Source organism: Hylobates moloch, unplaced genomic scaffold (assembly GCF_009828535.3).
Source record: "Hylobates moloch isolate HMO894 unplaced genomic scaffold, HMol_V3 SCAFFOLD_5254, whole genome shotgun sequence".
Taxonomy (NCBI): Eukaryota; Metazoa; Chordata; class Mammalia; order Primates; family Hylobatidae; genus Hylobates; species Hylobates moloch.
In genome coordinates, this window is record NW_026657529.1 from 1 (window position 1) to 4,089 (window position 4,089).

General features: G+C 44.6%; 1 gene segment (V, D, J or C); it reads right to left on the minus strand.

Annotated features, from left to right (window-relative positions):
• Window positions 1–3,116: 3,116 nt before the first annotated feature.
• LOC116465449 (immunoglobulin kappa variable 1-6-like) lies at window positions 3,117–3,872 on the minus strand. The segment is given in 2 exon segments: window positions 3,117–3,646; window positions 3,771–3,872. Coding segments are annotated over 2 exon segments (585 nt in total).
• Between the last annotated feature and the right edge of the window lie 217 nt (window positions 3,873–4,089).

Consider the following 4,089-nt stretch of genomic DNA (forward strand, 5'->3'; position numbering starts at 1 on the left):
CCATTACCAGCCACTACAAAAACACACTGAAGTACTCAGACAAGTGACACAATAAAGCAACCACATAAACAAGTCTGTGAAATAACCAGCTAACATCATGATGACAGGATCAAATCCACACATATTCATACTAACCTTAGATGCAAATAGGCTAAATGCTCCGATTAGAAGACATGGAGTGGAAACCCGGAAAAACAACTAAGCCTCTTTGGTATCCTGTTTTGAAGAGACTCATCTCACGTGCAATGACACACATATGCTCAAAATAAAGAGATGGAGAAAATCTACCAAAGAAATGGAAAGCAGAAAAAGCAGCCGTTTCAGTTTCTGACAAAACAGACTTTAAACAAACAAAGATCAAAAAAGACAAAGAAGTGCAAAATCTTCAGGCTCCAGGCTGCTGATGGTGACAGTAAAGTCTGTCTCCAACCCATGACCACCGAACCCCTCTGGGATTCTAGTGGCCCTGCTGGATGCACCATAAATGAGAAGCCAGGGAGCCTTCCCAGGTTTCTGCTGATACAAGGCTAAGGAGCTTCCAATGCTCTGACTGCACCCACAGATGAGAGAGTCTCTTTCCCTGAAGACAAAGACAAGGAGTCAGGAAACTGCATCTACATAACTTCTCTGGAGGTACCTGAGATTGGAATAAAACAGGAAAGTCACCATATAAACTGCATCAAGCACACCATCCTCATAGCACAGCCGCAGTCACTGATCTACATTGAATTATAATTACTCTTCTTGCTCAGCAGGGAGGCCAGGTCAGAGGAACCAAGAAGGTTGAGAGAGTTTCAGTGCAGAGCCATCTCCTCTTCCTCTCACCGGGGAGCTAGAGTAACAGGAGGCAGAGAAGCTGAGCTGGGGCTTCCATGAATCTTTCTGGGTCTTAATTGAGTAGCTCTTCCCCTGAGGTCTGACCCAAGCATTGATATGGGCTCCGGAGAGCAGCATGGTTGGGAGGAACGTGCAAAGAAGCATGGGAAGGTGCTGAGCTTCCAGCTGCAGAGACCACCTGCCTCCTCTTCTTTTCGTTGAGAAGCCCTTGCCCAGGTGGTCAGGTCAGAAAGGCTATTGACTTAGCATGGGGTAGACCTTCTCCCCCCTGGACACACAATTTAATCCCTGTCCTCATACCTCACCAATCACCTAGGCTCAGACAGATGGTGTTTAATACAAACCTCTTGGGAGAAAAAAATCAAAACCTGTGGTTTCTTTTTCTCTTTCTTCCCTCAACATGCCCATTCATCTTCCTTGCTGCATGATTGTACCTGGCTGAAGTCATTGATCAGAAATTCATTTTCTATACACATTTTTCCTTCGCAGCTTAGATATCTTTTCTATGAGCCCTGAAAATCTTCCATTCTTTGGAAGAACTAGTAAAAGACATCACTTTGGTAGGCCAAGCACTGTGGGTGCATGAGTGACCACAGCTGCAAAGATAAGCAGACTCCAGGCTCAGACTCATCACTGTGTGATTCCACTCCCTGCACACAGACGATGGTGTGTCCAGCTGGCCAGGAAAAATGGGGGTGGTATCTTCTCTTCTCTAGAGCACTCCATTCTGCACAACACAGCCATTCACCCACATTCAGACTCTTTTCCCTTTAACAGTTTTGAAAACCTCTGTTCACACCACTGATGGAAACAAGAATCTCATTTGGTGTTTTCTTGTTTTCCTCAGAATTGTGACCATGTAGTGGTGAGTGAGGTTCCCCTGAACAGGCTGAGAAGCTCTTTGGATTGCATTCCATTTAAAATTATTAATAGCAATAGTGAAAATCTGTTTTCTTTCTCATGTATATATCTAAGGAATGTATTCAGTTTTCTTTCTTTGCCAACAAACCTGAAATATCAATTATCTGACTCCTGATATAATCTGATAAGTTTTGTCTTTTAAATGGAAAGTCAATAAATTTACTACTGTTATAACTTATGTAGTACATATTATATGTCATTACATATTAGTATAATATAATCAATTAAATATGATAATGTCATATTATTATTATATGTCTTCAGGAAATACAACCTAAAATATCACTTGAGACAAAGTATGTAAGTTCTGAGAATTGTAATTTTCCTTATTTCCTAAAGACTGGGTATGAAAAAGGAATAAAAAAAGGGAAAGGGAACACTGTCCATATAACAAGCAGTTTAATCCACTCTTTACAATCCTCCCAGACTTCTAGACATGCAGACTCCTGGGAAGAGTGGTCCCCTCTGAGCACCTACTGTTTGCCAGGTACTCCCAATACACTGGGGTGTAGCAATGCAAATAATAGACAATGGCCCCCGGTCCCATGAAGCTCAAATTCCACTAGAGGGAGTCAGCCTATCAAGTGTAAAATCATAAGTAAATAAATTATATCATAAGTCAGAAGGTGAAAAGTGCTTCTGACAAAAGCATGGAGTAGGGTGTCCTATGAACACATACAGAGAGATCATTAAGATGGGAAGCACAGGGTTGGCTTTGGGAGTGAGGGAAGGAACCAAGGGTCTGGGGAAAAGCATCACCCCTGAGGCAGAAGTGAGAGTAAAGCTCCAAGGGCGGGGCAGTGTGAGGCTTGTTTAGGGCAGAACCAGGAAACCTGAGAGCAGGGAGCCCAGTGAGTCAGAGGTCAGAGCCATGAAAGGGTTTTTATAATTAACAGGGAGGATTCAGGGAAAATGGGGCCAGGAAGGCATTGGAAGGAATTGGCTTTTTACTGTGATCATTCTCTTTGGCTAGGTCTCTTTGGAATAGGACCATTGCTGGTCAAGTGTAAGCAGGTGCCTTAGAAAATCAGGCAGGTTCTCCAGGCAGAGAGCATCAGCAGCCCCAAACCTGGGCTTCCCAGACATGTCTGAGGACCACATGATTGGCAATTATACCTTCTGAAGTGGCAGATACACTCTGGATTCATGGCGAGATCCAGAGAATCTCTCTTTTTTGCATTTGCATCTGCATCTTTATTCTCGTGCCACCAAGACTTTTAAAGACTGTAGTTTGGACCCTCATTCCTGTTTTTAGAAAAAAAAGTTCTACTTGGAATTCCAAGAGTGGTGTCTCCTTTATGATATTAATTCCAACTCACACCATAACTCAGACTTCATAGGTGTAATCATCTCTGTTCTTAATGCAACCAGGAGAGGGTTTGCCATGTCTGTGCCACTGGGGATGAGGAGATGGAAAGATAGTTAAGGAACAGAGGAGGCTTCATGGCACTTTCTACAGAAACTTCAAAGTGTGGATGCAATTTGGGAGATGTTCTCTGCAGATAGAGGCACCAGGAGGAGCACCTAGGGCAGTGCAGACTCACACATCTGCTTCTCTGGGGGGTTTTTGTTATGGCTTGTAACACTGTGTATGGGGTAGTATAATCCTGTAGACAGTAATAAGTTGCAACATCTTCAGGCTGCAGGCTGCTGATGGTGAGAGTGTAATCTGTCCCAGATCCACTGCCACTGAAACGAGATGGGACCCCCGTCTTCAAATTGGATGCAGCATAGATCAGGAGCATAGGGGCTTGCCCTGGTTTCTGCTGATACCAGGCTAACTCATTGCTAATGCCCTGACTTGCCCGGCAAGTGATGGTGACTCTGTCTCCTACAGACACAGACAGGGAGGATGGAGACTGGGTCATCTGGATGTCACATCTGGCAACTGAGGTTGGAAACATAAAAACAAACATCCACACAATCAATCATGTTATAAGAAGCCCTCCCTGAAAATCCAGCCAGTACTGAATACACTGGCCAAGTAAATTCCTAGTGTTCTCCATCCTTACCTGGGAGCCAGAGCAGCAGGAGCCCCAGGAGCTGAGAGGGGACCCTCATGTCCATGCTGTGTCCTGACTGAGACTGACTCCTGCACAGGGTGTGACCAGCCTGTAAAAATGTCTTCAGGGTAGGGAGGGGGCTGTGCTCTGGGATATGCAAATCAGCAGGGGATGGGGCCCACTGGGCACAGCTGCAGGGCTGGCTCATCTCAGTAACTCAGCACAAGAACAGTGTCCCCAGGGTCTCAGGTCGGACCAGGGCAACACAGATTTGTCTTTAATCTGTTTCTTGCTGGGGGTCAATTTGAAACAAAGAATATTTTTTGAT